Raw genomic sequence first — 26358 nt, 5'->3', positions numbered from 1 at the left:
TTATTTTTGTGTAACTGCCAACTAAGTACATTTAGCTGATATTCTACACTCAGTGGTAACTCATTGATATACATGTCAGAAGAGGAAGTGGTCGAAATATGAAATACTATAAGCAATGACACAATTTATAGTTTCTATCACATGTACCTTCATATGCTGTTACTTTTTGGTGTAAAGGAATTTTTTGCTTCCTAGCACATTATTATTTCCTTTCTGTTAATTATTAATCAAAGTAATGATACATTCTCAATCATCTAGCACCTCCACAGTAATACTGTGGAACAAAAACATAAACAAACAATATTGTTAAGTTAGCAAGAAAGGTTATCAGTGCGGTCTGTTGTTACTGGCTTCATCATTTCCCCCTTCTTCAGCAGATTGTCTCATTCCTGCACAGCATGCAAAAAATTCACTCTATTGCTCATTCTCAAAGCACAGTTAAAAGTTTTCCATAGATTATGTCAATTCTGTTTCTTTTGACTTCCATGTCATGATGATGATGATGATGATGATGATGATGATGATGATGATAACTATTTATTTCAGGAATAACATATTTTCTTATGTGACAACCAGTTTTTGACATTCAATGCTCATTATCAGATGGTTATGAATCATTATTTCATTTTTTATGTAGTAGCTGCATGTTTCACGTTCACTTTCATTTATCCTATTAAAATACGAAGTTATGACTAGTCTCTTAATTCAGTAAGAAACAAACACAACAAGAAGGCTTCAGTCATGAGGATTTTCCTGATAACTTACCTGAGAAGCTCATTCCCTTTGGCAAGTGTAACAACAAAGCCCAATCACGTCTGTGGAATGTTTCTTGAATCATTCTTTAAAAGTTTGAGAGCAATGGGGTGGTGCATTGTGTTGATGAACATACAGTTCACCTGTGAAATGTTGTAGACCGACAGCTATGCACAATTCAAGAGCACTCCACTATCATTTGCCAATTATAAACAATGTCAGATGTATCAGAGGTCTGATTTCATACAATAAATATTTCCCACACAAGGCCACAACCACCATCTGTCTATTAGCAAGCATGATGCATCGTCTCTTGTAATCTCTAATGATGTACTTTTATCTTGCCATCAGTGTCTACCAATGACTATGGTGACTCATCAGTCTAGCTGATATTTATCTGTGCTTCTAGCATCCAATTAATGATGTCTGATGTTTCTATCCATGCTAATCTATGTACCCAGAGAGATGTGGTGAGTAAATGTAGATGTGGAAGTTGGTCTTGCCTGTACCCCACAGAAAGTAGATGATTTAGATGGTTCTGGACATTATGGCTGTTGCTCACCACTTGTTGTAGAACACTCAGTTGGTAAGTGATCTGCTGTATTCTGGTTTGTTCACCTGTTGTTAAAATTTGAAATAGTGATAAATGGCCCCTGATGTTAAAACATTGTTACTTATGCCTGAGTTCCATAACTGCCATAGAGAAGATGTGTCCCACAGTTCAAGTAACTGCCAACATTCAAATGCCAATCCTCCACTCAACTTTCATGCTGACACCCAATACACTGTCTGAGAATATCTCCGTCATGCGACTCATATTCACCACAGTGATAGGAAGGCTCTATCTCACACAGTCTCTAAATTACTTGATCATGACTTTATACAACATGTAAAAGGGGAACTCATTTACCTTTTCTAAAAACTGCAAATCTTCCTAATTTCCTTCACACTACATCCATTTTGCAACATGCATGTTTAGTGCCCATACCATACTTTAAATCAAGACTGTGACTCTGTAAGCTTGAAAATTTCACTTTCCTGTCTTTTTTTCAGTGTCAAATAAATACGTGTCATTTTGTGTGTTACATACCAATAGTAAAATTTCACTGTCCTTTCAGACTTCATGTTGTTGTTGTTGTTGTTGTCGTTGTTGTTGTTGTGGTCTTCAGTCCTGAGACTTGTTTGATGCAGCTCTCCATGCTACTCAATCCTGTGCAAGCTTCTTCATCTCCCAGTACCTACTGCAGCCTACATCCTTCTGAATCTGCTTAGTGCATTCATCTCTTGGTCTCCCTCTACGATTTTTACCCTCCACGCTGCCCTCCAATACTAAATTGGTGATCCCTCGATGTTTCAATACATGTCCTACCGACCGATCCCTTCTTCTAGTCAAGTTATGCCACAAACTCCTCTTCTCCCCAATTCTATTCAATACCTCCTCATTAGTTATGTGATCTATCCATCGAATCTTCAGCATTTTTCTGTAGCACCACATTTCGAAAGCTTCTATTGACTTCTTGTCCAAACTATTTATCGTCCATGTTTCACTTCCATGCATGGCTACACTCCATACAAATTCTTTCAGAAACGACTTCCTGACATTTAAATCTATACTCGATGTTAACAAATTTTTCTTCTTCAGAAATGCTTTCCTTGCCATTGGCAGTCTACATTTTATATCCTCTCTACTTTGACCATCATCAGTTATTTTGCTCCCCAAATAGCAAAACTCCTTTACTACTTTAAGTGTCCCATTTCCTAATCTAATTCCCTCAGCATCACCCGACTTAATTCGACAACATTCCATTATCCTCGTTTTGCTTTTGTTGATGTTCATCTTATACTCTCCTTTCAAGACACTGTCCATTTCGTTCAACTGCTCTTCCAAGTCCTTTGCTGTCTCTGACAGAATTACAATGTCATCGGCAAACCTCAAAGTTTTTATTTCTTCTCCATGGATTTTAATGCCTACTCTGAACTTTTCTTTTGTTTCCTTTATTGCTTGCTCAATATACAGATTGAATAACATCGGAGATAGGCTACAACCCTGTCTCACTCCCTTCCCAACCACTGCTTCCCTTTCATACCCCTCGACTCATACTGTTTAAATTTTAGCTCATACAGGTGCAGTAAACCAATCAAATATGCTGTATAATTTACATTACTGATATATGACTATATTAAAATTAAAACAAAAAATTACTTTGGAAGCAAATTCACATTTAATAAAATTTAAGTACACCACCTCAAAAATTATAGGAACATAGGAAATCTTCCCATTGTTAAAGCTCTGAACTGAAACAAGAATGATCAAAGTAAATGCACATTTCTCTTTAGTAATACTGACTACTGTTATGGCAGACCATGTAAGTCATGTTTATCATAGAGATTGTTGCTACGCTTATGTACCTCTCCCATCACATCCAACATTTCAGGTAGAACTAAACTTGCAGCTTCAACTTCCTCTTTGCTTCCACAAACCTGGAAAAATTGATTTACATCCACTTAGTTATATCATGAAGCAATACCAAATTTTAAAAGAACTGACAAACATCAAAACAAAAAGAAGTGAAGTAAAACATATACACACAGTTCCATGCTATGTTAAGTTTTGCACATGTGTTAAATCTGCTAGAAAATTTTCACTTATGTATAAAATCAGGTGGGTAACTGGTTCATTTGTCCAATGCCTTACTGACTCAGTCGTCCACACGATGGCTTAGCAACTGATTGTACTTAAGTGGGGTAAGTCTCTTGTTATGTTCTAAATTCAGTACCATTCTAGTACAAAACTGAAATACTGGGTGATACAGTTGAAGCAGGAATATGACACTGGACAGTTTCAGATTATGACAGTCACTAACAGCACATCAGTTTCAGGTGAATTCTGAAATTACTTTACCTTTTTCTTAAATAATAATTACAACATTACTGCAGTAAGAATTCCACTTGAGAATGGGGATACAGACAGAAATTGGTAATGAGAATAAACAAAATTGAACCATGTACTGTTTGAAGCTTACAAAATGGCATTTATGGAAATTTATGATTGTTATTTTCTTTCACAGATTCCAACATGTTAAAGTCAGTAGTGCAAAATGTGAACTATTTTTAGTTTGTTCCTATACTTTACTCTTCCATTTCAGAATAAAGTCCATTGTTTACCTGCAGTGAACTGTTTTGCACCATACTGAAATCTTCTGCAAATTACCTTGACAGTTAACCTTTATTCAATTCATTCCCCTTCTTTAGACTGCTGTCATACAAGAATGCATTAACTGAGGATCCATTGGGGATGAGCTCAGCATATATCTTATTTACTGAAGAAAACATGTTCCAGGATGGGTTTCATGCAGATGGACACAATTGACATTTTTACTTTAGTGTAGATTTGAAGTGTATTCACTTCAGTGACCTTTCATTTCATTTCAAGAGCGAAGTAAAGTAGCCAGCACACATTTACAGTCTTTTTTTCTCAAATTATTCAAGTACTTGAGAGCACTAACCAATCAGTAAATGAGGCATCCTATAGAACACAAGTTCAGTAGTAGCCACAAACAGAAATTTTGTAGTAATCTGGTTTGCATGTGAACTGGGAATTGACTGTCTTTAAAAAATCAGTGTCAGCAAACATAAAAGTATTCACCAATGAGGGAAGTAAATACACTTCCTTACCAGTTGTCACTGCAGATACTCACACCTCATAACTGAACAATGCCTGCCATTTTGAAATCAACTAATATGAAGCTGCTTAGACAACAATTTTCAATGGATACTGCCCAATTACATCAACTGAAAATAGATCACTGGTTGTACCTATAATGTGAGTGCTACTTGTATTTGACCCCACAGTCAAAATTGTCAATGACATGTTTGTAAGCGCTCCACCAAAAACTTTGCTACAATTTTGGATAGAACATGGAGAGGGCATTGTCATTAACTTTCATCAAATTTTTACTTTTAGGGAAGATATTTTGATTGAATCCTCTTAGCTCTGTGACTCTTCTTTGGAAGTAACACTATGCCAACTGCAAGAACAGAAGAGATTTTTTTCCATTTTTTCCCATTGCTGTTTACATACTGCCCTACCCTCTACATCATTTAACTATGGAAGTAAATGATGCGCTTTAATACTGTAAAAAGTATAGCAGTGATAGAATTATTAACAATATTACTTTTACAGCATAGTAGTACTATTCTACAGACCAATCTGTTAGGTGCTGCTGGCATCCTCAAATAATAACATATGTGACAGATAATGATGTTGGCCTTCCATACTCACAAGGAGGTAGACAAGTAGTACTAGTAGTGGCTGCAGTAAAAGCAGTGTGCTACAATCAATCACTGGTTTACTGGTTGGTTGGTTGGTTTGTGGGAGGGGGAGGGGCGGAGGGAAGGGGGTTGAAGGGACCAGACTACAAAGGCCATTGGTCCCTTATTCCACGACCTTGAACCACCCACAACGGAAAAAAAAAAGCAACAGAGATGGCAATGGATGACACAGAACAAGAAAGAGATAGACAAAGACCAGAAAAGAGGAATTAAAAGCACACAGAATTTGACAATGGTTGACCGACCATGGAAACAAAAAAAAAGCAAAAGCCAACCACCAAGAGACACACTAAAAACCCCAATCTAAAACCAGAGGCCAAAGTCCAGACACAACACACAAAAGAGACAAACCCTCAGATTGAGTGATACAAACCCCCTGCACGAATAAAACTCAAAACTAAGCCTGCCATTGCAGCATCATCCATTAAAAGTGCAGGGAGCATAACAGGCAGCGCAAACGTCCAACAAGAGGTGGACCACTGTCAACGCTGATCCACAGCGACAATGAGGCGGGTCCTGGCATTGCAATAAATGACCATGCGTCAGCCAGGTATGGTCAATGCATAGCCAGCAGAGAACAACTAAGTCCTTGTGAGAGGCTCACATGGAGGAGTGCCACACACCTGCAGACTCCTTGATAACCCAAAGTTTGTTGGGTGAAGGCAGGGTGCGCCATTCATCACCCCAGGTACCAAGGACTTTCTGCCGCAATACTAACTGGAGATCACATTCCAAATGGCCAATCTCCAGGGCCAGTTCACTGATAGCCTGTTTGGCCAGCCTGTCAACATGTTCATTACTCGGGATGCAGACATGACCCAGGGCCCACACAAAAACCAAGGCGCAGCCGCAAAGGGCAAGAGTATGGATGGACTCCTGGATAGCCATTACCAGATGAGAGTGAGGAAAACACTGGTCGATTGCTCATAAACCACTCAGGGAGTCACTACAGGTAACGAAGGACTCATCTGAGCAGGAGCGGATATACTCTAGGGCACGAGAGATGGCTACCAGCTCTGCAGTAAAAACACTGCAGCCAGCCAGCAATAAGCACTGTTGACAATGATCCCCAAGAGTAATAGCATAACCAACTCAACCAGCAACCATTGAACCGTCAGTATAGATCATGTCAGAGCCGTGAAACGCGGCAAGGATGGAAAGATAGCATCGGCGGAGGGCCTCAGGAGGGACTGAGTCCTTCGGGCCCTGTGCCAAATCCAGCTGAAGGCATGGGCAGGGCACACACCACAGAGGTATACGTATATGGGCCTGGAAAAGAGGTGGGAGAGGGAAAAACTCAAGCCCAGCGAGAAGAGACCAGATGTGAACCGCAATCTGACACCCTGACCGGGGCTGCCATTCAGGAAGATGGATGACCGAGGTGGGGAACAGGAGACAGTAATTTGCATGCCCGGGCAAGCTACAAACATGTGCAGCATAAGCGGCCAGTAGTCGTTGGTGCCGGATCCGCAATAGAGGGACACCAGCCTCCACAAGTATGCTGTTTACAGGGCTTGTGTGGAAAGCTCCAGTTGCGAGTCAGATCCCGAAAAGTAGTATGGAGTCAAGCAACCACAATGCAGAAAGCGATGCCAAACCATAAGCCAGGCTCCCATAATCGAGACGGGACTGAATCAATGCCTAATACAGACGTAGAAGATTAGACCAATTGGCACCCCAGCTGGTGTGACTCTAGCAACGAAGATGGCTAAGATGGCGCCAGCACGTTTCTTTAAGCTGCCGAATATGAGGAGCCAAGTCAACCAGGTATCAAAAAGCAAGCCCAAAAACTGATGCCTTTCCACCATGGCAAAAGGATCGCCGTCAAGATTAAGCCGTGGCTTAGGGTGAACAGTGTGATGCTGGCAGAAATGCATGACACATGTCTTGGCAACCGAGAACTAGAAGCCGTGCATGACGGCCCAAGACTGCGCCCTGTGGATAGTGACCTGTAGTTGCCGTTCAGCAACCACAATGCCCATGGAGCTATAGTACAGACAAAAGTCATCAGCATACAAAGAAGCCTATACGGACATTCCCACAGCTGCACCTAGCCCATTGATAGCAACTAAAAGGAGGCAGACACTCAAGACAGAGCCTTTCAGGACCACACACTCCTGGACTAAGGAGGAACTATGGAATTGACCAACTTGCACACGGATGGAACGAAGCGACAGAAAATTCTGAATAAAAAATCGGGAGCGGGCTCCTAAGACCCCACCCATGAAGCATGGTGAGGATGTGCTGTCGCCATGTTGTATCATGTGCCTTCCACATGTCAAAAGAGATGGCAACCAGATGCTGATGGCGGGCAATTGCCATACTGATGGCAGACTCCAGGCAGACCAGATTATCGGTGGCAGAGCAACCCTTATGGAACCCACCCTGAGACAGAGTCAGAAGGCCCCGAGACTCAAGTACCCAACTCAACCTCCGGCTCACCATGTGTTCGAGAAACTTGCACAGAATGTTGGTGAGGCTAATGGGGCAGTAGCTGTCCACCTCCAGTGGGTTCTTGCTAAGTTTCAACACTGGTATGATAATGCTTTCCCGCCACTGAGACAGGAATTCACCCTCAACCCAGATACGGTTGAAAGGCTCGAGGAGGTATCACTGGCAGTCCACCAATAGGTGTTTGAGCATCTGACAGTGGATGCGATCTGGCCTGGGACCCATATCAGGGCAAGCAGCTAGGGCACTTTGGAATTCCTACTCACTGAACGCAGCATTGTACGATTCGGGGTGGTGTGTATGGAATGAAAGGCTCCTACGTTCCAACTGCTCTTTCAGGGAGCAGAAGGCCAGTGGGTAATTCATAGAAGCAGAACTCTGAGCAAAATGGTCTGCTAAGAGTTCTACAGTCATGTCTAATTCAGTACAGACTGTTCGATTCAAGGAAAGCTCAGGGACACCGACAGGAATCTGATATCCATAGAATCGCCTAATCTTGGTCCAAACCTGCGATGGAGAGGTACGGATGCCAATGGTGGAGACATACCTTTCCCAGCACTCCCTGCTTCCATCGGCAAATAAGGCGTTGGGCTCGGGCACAAAGCCACTTACAGGCAATGAGGTGTTTCAGTGATGGGTGCCACTTATGACGTTGGAAGGCCCACCTGCGATCTCTAATTGCCTCAGCAATCTCTGGTGACCACCAGGGCACAGTCCACTGCCGAGGGTACCCAGAAGAACAGGGAATTGCAGGTTCTGCTGCAGAAACGATGCCGGTGGTAATCGCAAGAACCACCACATCAATGACATCATGAGGAGGAGGCTCAATAGTGGCAATGGAGGCGAATGAGTCTCAGTCAGCTTTATTCAAGGCCCATCTTGGGAGGCGACACTGTGGCAGTGACAGAAAGATCGGAAAGTGGTCACTACCGCACAGGTCGTCATGCACACTCCATTGGACAGATGGTAGAGGGCCGAGTACGTGCCATGCGCCACACATAAATGTGGCACTGAAATGAGGCACCATTATTTAAGAGAGAAAGGTCAAGCTGTGCCAACACTTACTCTATGACAGTGCCTCGGCCTGTTACCACCGATCCACCCCATAAAGGGTTATGGGCGTTAAAGTCACCCAGTAACAGAAAGAGAGGTGGCAGTTGGGCTATCAGCGCAGCCAATACATGCCGTGGGACATCACCATCTGGTGGAAGATAGATACTGCAGACAGTAACAGCCTGAGGTGTCCACACTGTAACAGCGACAGCCTCTAAAGGTGTTTGAAGAGGTACGCACTAGCTGTAAAGAGTGTTAAGGACGTAGACGCAGACTCCACCAGATATCCTCGCATAAGCTGCCCAATTCTTATAATAACCCCGACAGCCACAGAGGACTGTGCTTCGCATTGCCGGAAATAAAGTTTCCTGGAGAGCAATGCAGAAGAAAGGGTGAAGGCTGATAAGTTGTCGGAGCTCAGCAAGGTGGTGGAAAAAACTGCCGCAATTCCATTGGAGGATAATATGATTGTGAGGCTAGGAAGGCACTGAACATCCCATGAGACTGTTTACGCCACAGGGTCACCTGTTGCCACCGACTGAGTTCCTGAGGAACGTTATCCATTGCATCTGAGGGTCCGGCAAGATCCAGGTCCTCAGCGGACACCAGAATCTCCACCTCATTCTTGGATGCAAAGCTTGTAGGTAGGGGAGGGGTGGGTGCCACTGCAAGTTCCTTGGTCTTAGGGGTCTTCTTCTTGGACTGAGTCAGTCTCCGAAACAGAGGAGGATCATGAAGCCCTACAACCAGCTGCTTTTGTGCACTTCAGCCACTGGCAGGCGTCACCTTCCCCACTGGCAGAAACCTGGGAAGGGAGGGACCCAAGGGACCCCTTCTGAGCAAGAGGAGCCAAAGAAGGTGGACGCTTCTCTGGCTTAGAAGTGGGGACGGATGTCCCCAATGGTTCAAAGAGGTGTTGTTCCCAAAGTGGTGGTGCAGGAGCAACAGGGAGGGAATTGCCCCCCACCATCAAGGGGGCAGATGTAGTCTTCCGGCTCTGAGAGGTGACTGGGGTAGATGGAGCTGGTGAGGCTAGAAAAGTTGTAGCGGTGGCATAAGTGGTGGTCATACGAAGAGGATGGAGGTGTTCAAACTTCCTTTTAGCCTAAGTGTAGGTCAGTCGGTCCAGGGTCTTATATTCCATGATTTTCCTCTCTTTCTGTAAAATCCTGTAGTCTGGCGAGCAAGGTGAATCATGCTCTCCGCAGTTGACACAGATGGGAGGTGGGGCACATAGATTATCGGGATGTGATGGGTGTCCGCAATCTCGACATGTGAGGCTGGAAGTACAGCAGGAAGACATATGGCCGAACTTCCAGCACTGAAAGCACCGCATCGGGGGAGGGATATAGGGCTTGACGTCACAACAGTATACCATCACCTTGACCTTCTCAGGCAATGTATCACCCTCGAAGGCCAAGATGAAGGCACCGGTGGCAACCTGATTATCCCTCGGACCCCGATGAATGCGCCAGATGAAATGAACACCTCGCCACTCTAAATTGGCGAGCAGCTTGTCATCAGACTGCTAAAGAAGATCCGTGTGGAATATAATACCCAGGACCATATTTAAGTTCTTATGGGGCATGATGGTAACAGAAACATTCCCCAACTTGTCACATGCGAGTAATGCCCATGACTGGGCAGATGATGCTGTCTTTATCAAAACTGACCTAGAGCGCATTTTGGACAAGCCCTCCGCTTCCCCAAACTTGTCCTCTAAATCCTCTAAAAAGAGCTGAGGCTTCATCGTCATGAAAGACTCCCCCATCAGCTCTTGTGCATACTAGGTACCGGACAAAATAAGCATTGTTGCCAGCCTTAGCCTTTCGTTCCTCTCATGGTGTGGCCAGGGAGGGGAACCATTTGGGGTCATACATCTGCGCATTGAATTGAGCCCTCAAATGCTTAGAGACTGCTGGTGGTTGGCCACCAGCAAGAGAAGATGTGCCACGCTTCACTGTGTGTCACCCACCCTGATGCCACCCACTCTGACCAAGGGACCTCCCCACGGGCACCACCCAGCTGCAGCAAGGGCCACCTGGCAGGATGGCCATTGCCAGGAGTCCCGATGCCCCAGGGAGATAGGCATCTACTCCTTGGCATACGTGGGGAATTAACAGCACAGGCATCAGCACAGCGATCCCTGTGCTGTCGGGGCTACAACCAACAGGGTACATGGCGGCCCCACCACAACAGACTGGCTATTGTGTTGGGTATCAGGTGCAAAGAAGTCCATGGTCGTCGTCGTGGGCATGCAGAAAGCGAGACTGCGTAGTGCATGGTGGAAACCACACCCAGCAATGTATCCTCGTCCAAGAGATGGAGAATGAACCGGACTGCAGTGTGACGACGAGAAAGGGGGCTAAAGATCTCAATGCACTATGGACACGATGTACCATGTAAGGCGCCCTTCCCCAATTGGCTCGCTCTTCGGAAAAATTTTGAAGAATGGAGGTCAAACCCTACAGGGGTCCAACACAGAAGGCCGAAACATATGAGAATCCTTTTAGTCACCTCTTACGACAGGCAGGAATACCGCGGGCCTATTCTAACCCCCCGGGCCTGCAGGGGGAGCTACAATCATATACAATTAGCTATCAAGACCAAAATAATAGCACATCTGTAAAAAAGATATGATGGAAAGAGAAGGCCCTCAATAAGTTGCTGAAAGATGGATTGCCTGCAAAAAATATACAGTAGATTTAACGCTTCACATACTGTTATAGATATTACAGTAGAAAATACAGTTCAAAACAACAACAAAATATTCAATGCAGGGGCCTGTGCTTGACATGAGCTGATACATTCTCTTTTTTTTTTTTCAATTTAATGATATTGTATTACCCATTAACTTAAAACACTCTAAAATGGAAAGCTATGAAATGGGCATTATCTCCTCATGAACCACATGCAACTAGAAGGGGATATTCTTCAAGATGTTCATGTGAACCATTATGAACAGGTGCTAATGAGCACCATAAAACTATTGCACAGCTTCCATTAACAGCCAACAGTCTAACCAGTTAAGATTTAAATGGGTAAATGACAGAATCCTAACAGGTACACAGCTGGCAACAGGACACTGCGAATGCAAGAGTGGCAAATGCATCATATACTATTGCAACCAACACATAAACCTCAAGAAAGTCTAGTGCTGCACTCCAACAGAAGGGACAGTTTACTGGCCCCTGTTGGCTGAAGAATCAATGTGAATACTATTCCTTCCTTCATCATATCTGACAGTGTCACCCATTCACCTGATTCATATTTGAGAGTGTGCCAGAGTCTGCAAGAAGGTAATGTGTTCCTGAGTTTGCCAGATAGTGGACGGTGGCCATGCTACTACCAATGGAAATTTGTAATCGGAAAAGCAGAACCTATATAACAATCACTCATCAATTAATTCATGTTTTCCTCTGGTACTACAAAAAAAGCAAAGAAGATAACTTTAACAATAACAAACCGAAAAAAGAAAAAAATTTATACATTTAAATCTATATGCTTAACACGAGACTCAGTGATATGTGTAACAGAGGTTCTATAGAATCCTACTGACAGCATTACACAGTCCAGTCATTGAAGGAAAATTTGGGAAAAAAATCATGTAGCCACAAATTTTTGCTCAGTGGTAGGAGGAAGTGTCAGGAACAACATACTAAAAATCCTAACTGGTGGGGTGTGAGCATCAAGGTGGGGAGGAAAGGTTGAAGGTCATTTTTTTACATTTTCCCAAACAAATCAAAAACTGCAGCTCATAGCAAAAATGTTTCACAGTACAAAATTAAGCTACATTAAATTTCCACTAAAACTGATACTGTTCATTTTTTCTCTGGGTCTAATAGTTTCCGTGTTGAAGGGGAAGGAAAAAAAATTGCAGATTATTAAAAATATTGCTTTAACAGTATAAAATTAATCTTTATCTTTAAATAAAGTGGGTTAAATACAAATGTTAAATGTGTGTACCATGTCTATGGGGTAGGAGCATGAGGGAAGGTAGGTCACTGGATTCTGTTCAAGATTTTCCCTCCTCCATAGGTCTGCAAATTGAAGATCGAGCATGTGTTTCCCAATTCTATCTACCCCACTATGTCACAAGAAGCAAATACCCTCCAAAGCATGCCTTGTGAATCACTAAAAATGCAGGATTCAGAAATGCCCAGAGGATGTTTATTTTCCACAAAATGCTTTAGTACTACATGGAGTGCACAGATGAGTGGAAATCACACTAGCACAAGAAACACACATGGACAAATCAATGTAAATCTGTGCACACTGTTCTACACTACTAGAAGGGGGTATTGATTCGTAGTTATCCTGTGTAGCAGCTGTAGTGTCCTTCTGGGAAAGGCAATTTCCCCCACAACATGTGCTGTTCCATTTTCAGTTTATGAACAAACTACACCTCCCCATCATTTCCTGTCCAGTTCTCTTACATAAGTACACATAATAACTTCACAGAGATTGTGTTTATATAGTGGAGTTATTTCCAGTTTTTTAATGAGTACTTATTTGCAGTTGTTAATTGAGCTATTATGTAAAAAAGCTCAACAGCTGAAGCTGTTGACTGTCTACCACACTGAACAGGTGGTCCCAAGTATAGCACACTGTCAATATGTATTAAACAAAATTGGATCCATTTGTCAGCACTATCACTGTCTGGAATACTTTTCGCAGAATGAGGGGTATCAAAGGCATCAACCAAGACTCAGCTGTCACACCTGAAGAGATCCAGAGGCTTAAATTGTACCATTCTACAACAGGAAGAGGTCACCTAGGTGTTACAGGACTTTACATATTTCAACATAAGTCACGCAGTGAATTACAGCACATTACTGTTCTGCACCTGAACATGAGCAGTCCCACTCCACGAAATACATCCACAACCATCTTCAAAGATACACAGTGGATGTGTGGTAAGTGGCTCCACTCAGAGCAGCCCACTCTACAAGTGCCAGCACTTCCCAAATGGAAAAGATTTCTGCAGCCTGCCAGTAACACAATTAGTGGTGAGAGAAATGCCAGTAACACAATTAAAGGTGAGAGAAATGCAGTAAGTCTCTGGGAATTTATTAATTTACCACAATGTACACAATTACACGGCTTTACAATACACTGTCAACAATAGAAAGCAACAATGTTTCACATTTACCAGTCCAATTCATTTCCCACCACCCCTACATAGGTCACTGACAACATTGCAATCACACAATTCCAAACACTGAGCCACTGTTTACAGGAACATAATGTACATAAAAGTCTACTTAACAGCTGCAAAAAGTACTCATTTAATAAACTGAAAATAGCTCCACTATACAAACACAAGCTCAGTGAGTTATTTTGTCTACTCAAATAAGAGAACTGAACAGGAAATGCTGGGGGAGTATAGTCTGTCTGTAAATTGAAAATCAAGCAGCACTTATACTGGGGGACATTGCCTTTCCTGGAAGAACACTACAGCTGCTGTACAGGATGACTAAGACTCGAGTTCTCCTCTAGCAGCATTGAACACTTTGCAGAGATTTATGTAGTTTCTGTCCATATGTGTTTCTTGTGTTAGTGTTATTAGTAACTGGTATCTTCATTCCTTGTAGTGTTAACCCATTTTCTAGGAAATAAACATCCCGTGGGCATCACCAGTTATTCAAAAGGCACATTGTAGAGGGTTGTCAACATAATGGGGTAGACAGAGTGGGGATTAACTCCTTGATCTACAATTTGCAGACCTACGAAGGAGCAAAATGCAGGAACACAATTCAGCGACCTACCTTCCCCTGTGCTACTACCCCACAGGTCCTGCCCTTCATCATCCCTCGAACACAATTTATTCCTTAGTACAGCTGTACTGCACTTAGGCATAGTGCACATATTTATATTTGTTTTTAACCCACTTCATTTAAAGATAGAGATCAATTTTATAACATTCGGACAATATTTTAATAATCCGCCATTTTTCCATCCCCTCTTACATGATAACCATTAGGACCAGAGAAAAAAGTAATAGGATCTCTTTTGTACGAAATTCAAAGTAAGTTTAATTTAATGCTGGGAAGCATTTTTGCTAAGTGCCGCAATTTTTGAGTTATTCAAGAAAAACCTAAAAAAGTTACCTTTAAGGCCCACCCCACCCCATGTACCTTTACTGATCTTCGTTGACTAGGCTAACAACATTTGTCTGTTTATCATTACGGTGCTTTTGTTCTATATACATACGTAGCGTGCGTGTTTACGCTAGACGGGAAGGGAGGAGGGAGCCAATGGAGAGACCTACCTTTTGAAGCAATCCCTCTTTTGTTGGCAACACATACATTGCAGCTTTTGCTCCTTTACGAATAAGGAAAGGGTGGAAGTTGCCTAAAGTTTCATCATAAGCACTTTGGCATACTCCAGAAGTTTTGTCTTTATCATTTAGCTCCTTCACTCGTGTCAGGAACAGCCTTATAAAATCTGAAAAAAATACACACATTCTTAATTACCAATGTAATACCAAACTGAAAATTTCCAACATTTTCAAGATCAATGCAAGGCATTTCAAAAAATGGTTTGATATAAGATAAAACTAATTATAGTGCCCGAAAAAGAAGTGAAGTAACCAGAAGACATAGCCAGATATCAATGCAACTTTGTACATGGTGAGATGAAAAAGTAATTGCAATTTTTTAATTCTGCAAGCTTAATACATCAGATCTTCAAATATTTTTATCTTGTTGGTACACATGTTCCGGATGTATGTTTGCATTTTCATCTGTTTTGAATCTTTAGTTCACTGTTGCCAGTCAAAAAGGTTATACATCTTTTTGAGTGCTTGGCAAATATTTACTTTCAAAAATGGTGGCTCAAAGAATTTGCACTAAATTTTGCTTGAAAAATTTAATAAAGTGCAGCACCTCATTCAAAATGATGACAGTGGCTTTTTGTGAATCCACTATGAGTAAGACAAAAGTTTATGAGTGATGTAAACATTTCAAAGAGGGTCGAGAAGACACTGAAGAAAATGACCACTCTGGGTGTTTTAGCACATCAATTACTGATGACAATGTGGAAGAAGTAAAGAAAATGGTTCCGCAAAATCGATGAATCACCATCAGAGATGTTGCTGATGGTGTCCACATATCCTTTGGCTCATGCCAATCAGATGTTTTTAAATGTTTTGGGCAGGAAACATGTAGCAGCAAGTTCTTTCCAGAATTGTTGAATTTTGACCTAAAATAATGTCGCATAGACATTACTCAAGAATTGCTGAATGAAGTTGACAACAATCCAGAACTTCTAAAGGAGGTTATAACAGGTGATGAAACATCTGTATACGGGTCTGATGTCAAAGCCAAGGCCCAGTTGAAACAGCCTTAAGAGCCACGAGCGAAAAAAATTCAACAAGTACTATCACACAAAGATTCTTCTCAACATTTTCTTCTATTACAATGGGATAGTGTATCATGAGTTCCTGCCTTATGGTTGTAGAAATACCACCTGGAAGTTATGCACCATTTACGTGAAGAGATCTGAAGAAAGTGACCAGAATTGTGGCAAAACCACTCGTGGACATCGCATCAAGATAACGCTCCTGCTCACACCTCAATACTTGTTTGTGAATTCTTGCCTCGGCCACTGTATTCACCAGACATCAACCCTTGCAACTTCTTTCTATTCCTGAGGCTGAAGCGAACCATGAAAGTACATCATTTTTCCACCACTGATGAGATTAACAGAATCACTGAAGGAACTGGATACCATAACAAAAAGTGAGTTCCAGAAATGCTTCCAAGACTGGAATAAGCGCTGGCACAAGTGTATCATATCTGAGGCAGATTACTCTGCATGGGACAAAATTGATGTTGATGAATAAATAAAGAATCTTTAAGAAAAAAATTCCTGCTACTTTTCGATCACACTTCGTACATTAGTGGATATATAAACGATTAGGGTTGCGATTCTCTGTGAGAGCAAGAATGGCCACCAGAGTGCATAAGTGTTGTTCATGTTTAGTGTTGTTACCAGGCCAAAAGGGTATGTACGGAGCATGAACAGTCACTGTGATGGAAATGGAGATGCTGTGTAGTAATGTGAGACAGTGTTATCAGCACTTGCACACTTTGACAGGGTTCTCATTATGGGTCTCCATTTGCCCAGCTGGTCACATTGTCCAATACCCAGATTTGTGAGGCATTATGATGTGACAGTGGCAAGGTGTTGGATTGCATGGTAATGTGGGGACAGTTATACTTCAAGTCAAGGCACCGGTCAAAATGTCTGACCATCACAAGGTATGACTGCCATATTGTGCAACAAGCACAAACTAACTACTTCACATCTGCACATTTCATACAACTAATGGACTCCCTGCAACATTCCATATCATCCTGCACTGTTGGTCAGAACTAGCAGCAGGTGGCCTAAGGAATTACATTCCCATGCAGTCTGTCATTACCACAACATAAACGGCTGAGTTTGGAGTGGTGTCGTGACAGGGAAGCATGGACTGCTGATGAATGGTTTCACACTATGTTCAGTGATGAACTTTGATCCTACACTATCCAGGATGATAATTGATATAAGTACATCAGGAACCTGGAAAGAGGTCCCATTCTTCCAATGTTTTCGAGAGGACAACGATGTTCCTCCTGGCATCACAATGTAAGGAGCCATCAAGTATGATTTCAGGTCATAGCTGGGAGTATCTGAGGGAACTCTGATGGCACAACAGTATGTCACACACAGATAGCATCCGCATGTGTTCTCTCTCATGTAACAGTACCATGGCAACCCTTTTCAACAGGACAATGCTCGTCCACATATGGCACATGTCTCTATGAACTGTCTGCATGATGAGGTACTCCCACGACTAGTAAGACCCCATATCTGTCCCTGTTAGAAGATTTGTGGGACAAGCTTGAATGTCAAGTCCATCCCAGTACCAGTATCCAGGATATCAAGGGCCAGTTACAACACATGTCGCCTCAGGAGAGAATACAACAGCTTTATGATGCCATTCTGACTTGAATCAGTTCATGCATGCTGACCAGAAGGGTCAGTGGGTTTTTTACTGCCAAGTTCTTTGTAAATTTGACTCAGTTTTGTAATCACTGCAATAACATCACATACCCTCTAGAGCTGTGAAGTTTTTTTTGTTCTCTCCTCTCCTCCTGTGTGCTTCATATTTTTTGTCAGGCAGTGTGTTTCATTGTTGTTCAGTGTGTTTCATTGTTGTTCAACATATTTCAGCTGGCTGGTTACATTTCTTCAAATCAAAGACTAGCAAAGATGTCTACGAAAACTTTCCAATAACAGTTAACAACTAGAAATAGAAGCAGAAGGCAGGAATATTGAAAATATAGAATGACTACACATTTCTAAGTCTGTCTGTCATTCAACACTATGAAAACTGAAAATATGAAAACTAGAAACAAAAATGTTATTGCAGCTAAAAACATGCACCCTTCAGTTACTGATTTCACATTTCAGCTCATGCTACTCCAATCAAGCAACTCTTGGCACATAACTCATTTCTTCTCATAAACAGAGGAAACAGAAGTTGTTACTTAATGGCTTTTTTTTTTTTTTTTTTTTTTTTTTTTTTTTTTTGCATTGCTTCCACATTTAGATAAAAATTTCGTATTTATGCCACACAAAAAAACTTTAAAGAAGTCTTGACAAACAGAAGAAGTTCTGGGAACAGAAGGAGTAATTGAGTATGCTGCATTATTAAAATGGACAAAAAGCAATCCCTCGGTTTTCCTTCTCCTAGTTGGAAACAAAGATGTGTAAATAAAGTTCGAAAGTATATTATACAATATCCTTTAGTTTTTTATGTATATATAAGAGATTTGTAGCTCAAAGGTTTGTGTTAATTCAATTTCGTTTCTTCCTAAGATACTATGATGTGAAAACCAAGCATCTGAATTAAAATAAAATTGCATTTGTTTATTTTTTAAACTTATTTTCTTGACTATATTCCTGTATCCAGTGAAGTCTTGACAAGATGATAAATTGAAGAATGAGCATGCTGACTACAGCAACTAGGCAATAAAGTTCAATCCTATATTACACAAACAAGTAAACTGAGAAATATCATCACCCTATATTAAATACTTATCCAGGACACAAGCTTGAGGTGGCAGTACAGAAATGTACAAAAAGTAACAAACACATACATTCATGATTATAAAGATAAACAGAATAAAACTGGAAATATATGTGTATTAGTAACTTTCATCTCCCAGTACCTACTGCAACCTACATCCTTCTGAATCTGTTTAATGTATTCATCTCTTGGTCTCCCTCTACGATTTTTACCCTCCACGCTGCCCTCTAATACTAAATTGGTGATCCCTTGATGCCTCAGAACATGCCCTACCAACCGATCCCTTCTTCTAGTCAAGTTGTGCCACAAATTTCTCTTCTCCCCAATTCTATTCAATACCTTCGCATTAGTTATGTCATCTACCCATCTAATCTTCAGCATCCTTCTGTAGCACCACAATTCGAAAGCTTCTATTCTCTTTTTGTCTAAACTATTTATCATCCAAGTTTCACTTCATACATGGCTACACTCCATACAAATACTTTCAGAAAAGACATCCTGACACTTAAATATATACTCGATGTTAACAAATTTCTCTTCTTCGGAAATGCTTTCCTTGCCACTGCCAGGCTACATTTTATATCTCCTCTACTCCGACCGTCCTCAGTTATTTGGCTCCCCACATAGCAAAACTCATATACTACTTCAAGTGTCTCATTTCCTAATCTAATACCCTCAGCATCATCCGATTTAATTCGACTAAATTCCATTATCCTCGTTTTGCTTTTGTTGACTTTCATCTTATATCCTCCTTTCAAGACACTGTCCATTTCGTTCAGCTACTCTTGCAGGTCCTGTGCTGTCTCTGACAGAATTACAATGTCATCGGCGAACCTCAAAGTTTTAATTTCTTCTCCATGGATTTTAATTCCTACTACAAATTATTCTTTTGTTACCTTTACCGCTTACTCAATATGCAGATTGAATAACATCGGGGAGAGGCTACAACCCTCTCTCACGCCCTTCCCAACCACTGCTTCCCTTTCATACCCCTCGACTCTTATAACTGCCATCTGGTTTCTGTACAAATTGTAAATAGCCTTTGCTCCCTGTATTTTACCCCTGCCACCTTCAGAATTTGAAAGAGAGTATTACAGTCAACATTGTCAAAAGCTTTCTCTAAATGCTAGAAACGTAGGTTTGCCTTTCCTTAATCTATCTTCTAAGATAAGTCGTAGGGTCAGTATTGCCTCACGTGTTCTAATATTTCTACGGAATCCAAACTCATCTTCCCCGAGGTCTGCTTCTATGAGTTCTTCCATTCGTCTGTAAAGAATTCGCGTTAGTATTTTGCAGGCATAACTTATTAAACTGATAGTTCAGTAATTTTCACATCTGTCAACACCTGCTTCCTTTGGGATTGGAATTATTATGTTCTTCTTGAAGTCTGAGGGTATTTTGCCTGTCTCATGCACCTTGCTCACCAGATGGTAGAGTTTTGTCAGGGCTGGCTCTCCCAAGGCTGCCAGTAGTTCTAATGGAATGTTGTCTACTCCCGGGGCCTTGTTTCGACTTAGATCTTTCAGTGCTCTGTCAAACTCTTCACGCAGTATCATATCTCCCATTTCATCTTCATCCTCTTCGATTTCCATAATATTGTCCTCAAGAATATCACCCTTGTATAGACCCTCTATATAATCCTTCCACCTTTCTGCTTTCCCTTCTTTGCTTAGAACTGGGTTTCCATCTGACTCTTGATATTCATACAAGTGGCTCTCTTTTCTACAAAGGTCTCTTTAATTTTCCTGTAGGCAGTATCTATCTTATCCCTAGAGATATACGCCTCTACATCCTTACATTTGTCCTCTAGCCATCCCTGCTTAGCCATTTTGCACTTCCTGTCGAACTCATTTTTGAGACGTTTGTATTCCTTCTTGCCTGTTTCATTTACTGCATTTTTATATTTCCTCCCTTCATCAATTAAATTCAGTATCTCTTCTGTTACCCAAGGATTTCTATTAGCCCTTGTCTTTTTACCTACTTGATCCTCAGCTGCCTTCACTATTTCATCTCTCAAAGCTACCCATTCTTCTTCTACTGTATTTCTTTCCCCCATTCTTGTCAATCGTTCCCTAATGCTCTCCCTGAAACCCTCTACAACCTCTGGTTCTGTCAGTTTATCCAGGTCCCATCTCCTTAAATTCCCACCTTTTTGAGGTTTCTTCAGTTTTAGTCTACAGTTCATAACCAATAGATTGTGGTCAGAGTCCACATCTGCCCCTGGAAATGTTTTACAATTTAAAACCTGGTTCCTAAATCTCTGTCTTACCATTATATAATCTATCTGAAACCTGTCGGTATCTCTAGGCTTCTTCCATGTATACAACCTTCTTTTATGATTCTTGAACCAAGTGTTAGCTATGATTAAGTTATGCTCTGTGCAAAATTCTACCAGGCGGCTTCCTCTTTCATTCCTTACCCCCATTCCATATTCACCTACTATGTTTCCTTCTCTTCCTTTTCCTACTATCGAATTCCAGTCACCCATGACTATTAAATTTTTATTTCCCTTCACTATCTGAATAATTACTTTTATCTCATCATACATTTCATCAATCTCTTCATCATCTGCGGAGCTAGTCGGCATATAAACTTGTGCTACTGTGGTAGGCATGGACTTCGTATCTATCTTGGCCACAATAATGTGTTCACTATGCTGTTTGTAGTAGCTTACCCGCATTCCTACTTTTTTATTAATTATTAAACCTACTACTGCATTACCCCAATTTGATTTTGTATTTATAACCCTGTATTCACCTGCCAGAAGTCTTGTTCCTCCTGCCACCGAAATTCACTAATTCCCACTATATATAACTTTAACCTATCCATTTCCCTTTTCAAATTTTCTAACCTACCTGCCCGATTAAGGGATCTGACATTCCACGCTCCGACCCATAAAACTCCAGTTTTCTTTCTCCTGATAACAACGGTCTCCTCAGTAGTCCCCACCCGGGGATCCGAATGGGGGACTATTTAACCTCCGGAATGTTTTACCCAAGAGAACGCCATCATCATTTAACCATACAGTAAAGATGCATGCCCTTGGGAAAAATTACGGTTTAGTTTCCCCTTGCTTTCAGCCATTCGCAGTACCAGCACAGCAAGGCCGTTTTGGTTAGTGTCACAAGGCCAGATCTGTCAATCATCCAGACTGTTGACTCTGCAATTACTGAAAAGGTTGCTGCCCCTCTTCAGGAACCACATGTTTGTCTGGCCTCTCAACAGATACCCCTCCATTGTGGTTGCACCTACGGTACGGCTATCTGTATCGTTGAGGCATGCAAGCCTCCCCACCAATGGCAATATCCATGGTTCATGGGGGGGGGGGGGGGGGGGGTTATTTCAAATATAATATAGGATTTATGCTGTAGTAGGTTATTGATGTCAACATCAATGTAGTTGGGATGCAAAAAGAGGGATAGAGGGGAGTTGGCCTTCTTCATAGATTATTCAGGGTTCTGTTAGAGACAGCCTTAAACTACCACATGTACTAAAGTTTTGGTATTTGTCTTTACTACTTTTATGGAATGAAGGTTGATCTGTAGGATAGACAGATGTCTAAGTTAAATTACAAAATGATAGTTTGGCCATGAGGGTGCGAAGTCAATGCACATGATGTCATGCGAAGCAGCTATGCTATAATTACAGGGTTTGTATAAAAAGTAATAAGGCTGGTTTTTTGCTGACGCAACTGTACTTTGCAGTGCGCGCTCACCCGGGGGGATTGGTGGTGGGGGACGTCTGGCTGAAAACGTGCAGCGTGCCAGTCGCCTGCAGGCTCTTGTCTCGACAGCAACGTGCATTGAGTGGACGCATTTCAAAGTCAGCGGTCGTGGCGCAACATGCAGCAAACGATCAAGGAACATTATGCCGTCAAGTTTTGTATGAAACTATGAAAATTGGGTACAGAAACGTTGGATATGTGTCGGCAAGCCTATGGCGACAATTGCCTGTCAAAAGCCCAGGTTATCACGAGGACGAAAAGTTTTTTTTAAAGAGTGCTGGGACAGTGTTGATGATGAGGACCACTCCGGACGCCCGCCAACCAACTAAATTGATGAAAACAGCCTCCGTGTGCTCATTTTATTGAACACCAACCATCGGATGAGTGTCAGGATGATAGCAGTTGACCTCAGACTTGTTAAAATGACAGTGCACACCACCATCACCACAGAATTGTCGATGAGGAAGACCTCCCCCAAGATGGTCCCAAAGATTTTGTCAGACGCTCAATAGCAAGCACATGTGGACACCTGCCAAGACAATCTCCAGAGCCTTGAAGCTGATCTGGAATTTTTAGATAACGTTATCACTGGAGGCAAAACCTGGGTGTTTCAGTTCAACCCGGAGACAAAGCGCACACCGCAGCTTCCCCATGTCCAAAAAAGGCTCACATGAGCAAATCGAAGGTTAAACCATGCTGACTGTGTTTTTTGATGTGAGGCGTGTGGTTCAAAAAATGGCTCTGAGCACTATGGGACTTAACTTCTATGGTCATCAGTCCCCTTGAATTTAGAACTACTTAAACCTAACTAACCTAAGGACATCACACAACACCCAGTCATCACGAGGCAAAGAAAATCCCTGACCCCGCCGGGAATCGAACCCGGGAACCCGGGCGCGGGAAGCAAGAACGCTACCGCACGACCACGAGCGGCAGACACGTGTGGTTCATCACGAGTTTGTGCCACAAGGCCAAACTGTTAATGGCGCATCATGACAACACGCCAAGTCACACCTGCTTCATGGTGGCCAGCTACGTGACCAAGAAACGGATTCCAACAATTCCCCAGTCCCCCTACAGTCCCGATGTGACCCCACCAGACTTTTTGTTCCCAGAACTAAAAACTTCCCATAAAGGAAACAGTCATGGGACCCTGGAGGAGGTCCAAGCCGCCACGACAAGGGCTTTGAAGGCCATCCTGGACTCAGTGTGCGTGGAAGTGTTTGAAGTGCAGAAATCTCGCATGCAGCGGGTTGTTGACTCTCAAGGGTCACACATTGAAAAGTACTAAGTGGTTGTAGCATCATTTACAATAAATTTTGATTCACAAGCTCAGTCTCATTACTTTTTACACAAACTCTGTACTTAACAGTTCAAGTAGTAATTTACAGGACAGTCAGTGAAGACAGGTTATGTATGTCTCACTTTACAATGCATTGTTAATTTTTGACACAGTGACCACTACCATTAAAAAAATTGCTTATTCCAGAATTATATTCACACCACTATCTGACACAATCACTTCAACTGATTGCTACATGTGTCTGCACGTTATTCTATCACTGAATGCTCACAAGCAGCAGTTGAAAAACTAAAATGAGTTCTCATCACACTTCATGATGAGTGCTGCCCACATTGCTGAAACAAATATGTAATTTAAAGCAGTTCCCCTTTTTCTTGTCCTAATCAAATGAGCTTGCCAGTGAAGAGTTCAATTTCAGTTTGTTTACTTGAAGTCAGTCACCAATACTCTTCTCCTATTTTGGAAGTACTTCACTTTCTCTATCTTATATTCCCTGAATGGCTGTTGCAGTTCCTTTTTAATAAGTTCATGCTTTCAAGCACAAATCTTGTTAGTTGGTACATGTGTTTAAAATGTCAGTGCAAAGAGAACCCTCCTTGTCAAGCATAGGAGTACATAAAGTTCACAGAGTAAAGCTTCGTGTAGCTAGTTTTTGAGCTAAAACAATTATTTGTGCCTGAATGAAGTTGCCCCAAAATACTACCTCACATGGCATCAAGAAATTTAAGTACATAAGTAAACATTTTTTAGTGGCATAATAGTTGCTGAATGTGACTGCCATTGTAATCATGAGGTTCAACTCATGCAACAGATCATGAATTTGTGCCTTCCACAACAGCTTCCCATCTACTGTCAGTTCCAGGAATTTGATGTTTATGTCCTCACTAATTATGCCAACATTGAAAGACAGCTGCATGTCATTTAGATTTGCATGGAAAAAGCTGAAGTACTGCATTTAATAGCAATTAAGAGTAAGTCTAATAGATGACAACTACAAGCTGGAGTATCTGAGTCAGATGGTAGCTCACTTTCTGTGTTGTAGAAGTTTATAGCAATCATCTGCTGCCCATTATTTGGATACGATTATTTTTTAATAAGGCAAAGTTACTTGGGGAGTTATGCAGGGGACCTACAGTTTAACATGGACCCCAAGCCACAGAGCAACTTAGAATTTTCCACATAAACAAAGTACTGCCAGAGATGAAAAAAGTAGTATGTAACAGGGAAATATCCCAGTACTGACAAAGATTGAACCCCATACCTTTGAATTTCTAGTCTTACACTTACCCAGTTGGTCCCAAGGTACAATTTTCATCAAAAACTTTGATTATTTTGTGAAACGAGGAATATTGTAAAAGTAAAGTCATCCTCATAGCAGAGTTTGGTTTGAACACCACAGAGCTTTATTAGGCATGGTATTACAGGAGGTTGCATGTCCTTGCCTCCCACAGACATATGAACTAAGCTATCCAGCTAGATATAGGAGGCCTACACAGTTAAACATGGACTCCCAGTCATGGCACAACTTGGAATTTTTCATGGCAAGTAACCTAGTAAGCTATTCTTATAATCAAACTGTGAATTTCTTAATAAGATGTGCTCCAAGAAATAGGCAACTACATTACAGTATATCTGTTTAAGCTCTGCAAACCAGCCCCAATGGGCTATTCAGTATTGACGTGCCATATCTCATCATGTGGCAAAAGTGTCAATCAAATAGAATATAGGGTTAACATACCATTCTCCTGGACACTGTCAGTTTTCCAAACCTTCAATCCACCAAGTCCTACTTCAGTAGCTCCTCAGCTGACACTGTGAAGCTTAGCCCACCCCATTCTAGTCTTCATTTCATGCCAAGGAAAAATCTCTGGCAATAATTGGAACCGAACCCAACTCCTCTGTATTGCAGTCAGACACGCTGCCCACTTAGCAACAGAAGCAGACACAATTTTGCAAATTGCCTTAAAAATAAACAAAAATTCAGGAGGCAGTATTATTGGTGTGCAGTTATCATCATCATCAACTTTTTCCACCCTCTCTTGTGGCGGGGCCACACCACAGAATATTTCAAGTTGCCTGGGAAATAAGTTTCCTGAAAAGATGTTCTATATGTAACTGAGTATGCCGTTAATGTAGACTGGACAATCTTTACTATCACACCTGTTATCTATCTAGATCAAACATCTTTACACTTCCAAGAATTAACACTCGATAAATTTTTCTTTTAGCTTGCAGTAATCTCATTTCATCTTAACTTCAAAAAATGACCTGTTGGAAAATATATGCAACTGGGATTCAGTCCCTCCCCCCCCCCCCCCCCAACAAATAACAAAGAATAAGAAAGACTCATAAAATATTTTGAACATCTCAGTGCCATCTTTAATCCTCTATATCAATGTGTTGAAAAGGGAACTTTTCTGAGACACTTTCTTTCCTTTGTCTTATGTTGTTTGCATTATCCTGAAATTTATGTGGCATAATCTTGAAGCTCTTACTATTAGTTTCTCTAATAAAATTTATTACGCTCTCTTCTGTAATGAGGCACTGTAAATCTTCTGTAACCTCTGATACAATTTCCATTTTCTTTTACACACAGATCTGATACTTTATATCATCCATACTCACTACGTGTGATAACTGGGGTCAAATTTCATGTTAAAG

The 26358-nt window shown here is 41.5% G+C and overlaps 1 protein-coding gene across 1 annotated transcript in view; it reads right to left on the bottom strand.

Annotated features, from left to right (window-relative positions):
• Positions 1-2952: 2952 nt before the first annotated feature.
• The window catches only part of LOC126469937 (ceramide-1-phosphate transfer protein), a 35399-nt gene continuing 11993 nt past the window's right edge, over positions 2953-26358 (bottom strand). The window contains exons 3-4 of the mRNA XM_050097339.1: positions 14861-15036; positions 2953-3234 (exon numbers count right to left, since the gene is read on the bottom strand). Coding sequence (XP_049953296.1) covers positions 3106-3234; positions 14861-15036 — 305 coding nt within the window. The 3' untranslated portion in view covers positions 2953-3105. The remainder of the gene's footprint in view (positions 3235-14860; positions 15037-26358) is intronic.

Source organism: Schistocerca serialis, chromosome 3, assembly GCF_023864345.2.
Source record: "Schistocerca serialis cubense isolate TAMUIC-IGC-003099 chromosome 3, iqSchSeri2.2, whole genome shotgun sequence".
NCBI lineage: Eukaryota > Metazoa > Arthropoda > Insecta > Orthoptera > Acrididae > Schistocerca > Schistocerca serialis.
This window is presented reverse-complemented; position numbering and strand designations above follow the sequence as displayed.